Genomic DNA, 1,068 nt, shown 5'->3' on the forward strand with positions numbered 1-1,068 from the left:
CAAACATGGAAGACTTATTGCGGAGTGACCCGCCCCGGCACGGGCCTCGGCCCGGCGCGCTCACCTGTGCATCCACTGCACCAGCTGCTCGTCCTGCTCCGTCCTGAAAACACCGTGGCTCTCGTGGAGCACATCCAGGGGCTCGCCGTCAGCCATCAGCTCGCGGATTTTCTTCGCCACCTGGACAACAGTGTCACGTGACTACAGGTCACACACGTAAGAAGACAGGGACTTCTGCCTTCCCAGGGGGTGAGCCAGCATCAACATGGCAGCTCTGCGGTCAGTAAACACAGCAGTAAGACTGGGGCAAGTCTGAGACCGTCCGGACCGGACGCCACGCCTGCGCAGCAGTAACTGAGGCTCGTGGTGCCCGCAGACTCGCACGCCCCTCTGTGCTGCTCCGTGGCAAGACAAGTCTGTGTGTCTCGTGGGCATCTATTTACCCTGCAGCTGAGCTAAAAGTCTCTACGCGTACTGTGCTCCAAGAGTGAGTCCCGAGTAACGAGCAGTACCTCATCAAGGAACAGACGGGGCAGCGGCGTCCTTTTGTCCAGGGCCACCGCCACACGGGAGGCCATGCAGTACCGTCGGAACCAAGCCCACTTGTGCGTCTCTGCACAGCAAGGGAGGGTGTCCAGTTCTAGGTCACAGGCGAGAGCTACCAAGACCTGCAGCCAACACAAGGTCCAGCACGCGGTGCTGAAGTGCAGCGGGAGCCGCCCCTGACCGACACCCACGCCAAGGACAAGCTGCTGGCCCCTGGCACCCCCGCGGCTACGTCTTCACGTGGAAGTGCCTTGTCCCGGCTCGTCTCCCTCGGCCAGCAGGGAGTTCCCACATCCATGACGCAGCAACTCCAAGCAGTCCTGACAACGCGCCTGGTACCAGGACCTCAGTCTCACAGCTGCCATGGGGCGCGTGGCCTACGTGGGCTCGGAGAAGACCTGGGTGTCTTGGAGCAGGCTCGGGCTTACTCAAAGACCAACACATGGGGCCAAGCGCACACAACACTTCCAGATATTTTTGCGCTCACCTTTAGCGAGACCTACAGCTGCCCTGAGGGAGGCC

General features: G+C 61.4%; 1 protein-coding gene across 1 annotated transcript in view; it reads right to left on the minus strand.

Moving 5' to 3' along the window:
* Window positions 1-1,068, minus strand: part of HERC2 (HECT and RLD domain containing E3 ubiquitin protein ligase 2) — a gene marked incomplete in the record, with an annotated part of 143,266 nt that overhangs the window by 21,379 nt on the left and 120,819 nt on the right. Inside the window, 2 exon segments of the mRNA XM_027767805.1 lie at window positions 65-180; window positions 513-668. Of these exon segments, the coding sequence (XP_027623606.1) occupies window positions 65-180; window positions 513-668 (272 nt within the window).

The sequence above is a fragment of the Tupaia chinensis genome, unplaced genomic scaffold (genome assembly GCF_000334495.1).
Source record: "Tupaia chinensis unplaced genomic scaffold, TupChi_1.0 Scaffold144682_1, whole genome shotgun sequence".
Taxonomy (NCBI): domain Eukaryota; kingdom Metazoa; phylum Chordata; class Mammalia; order Scandentia; family Tupaiidae; genus Tupaia; species Tupaia belangeri.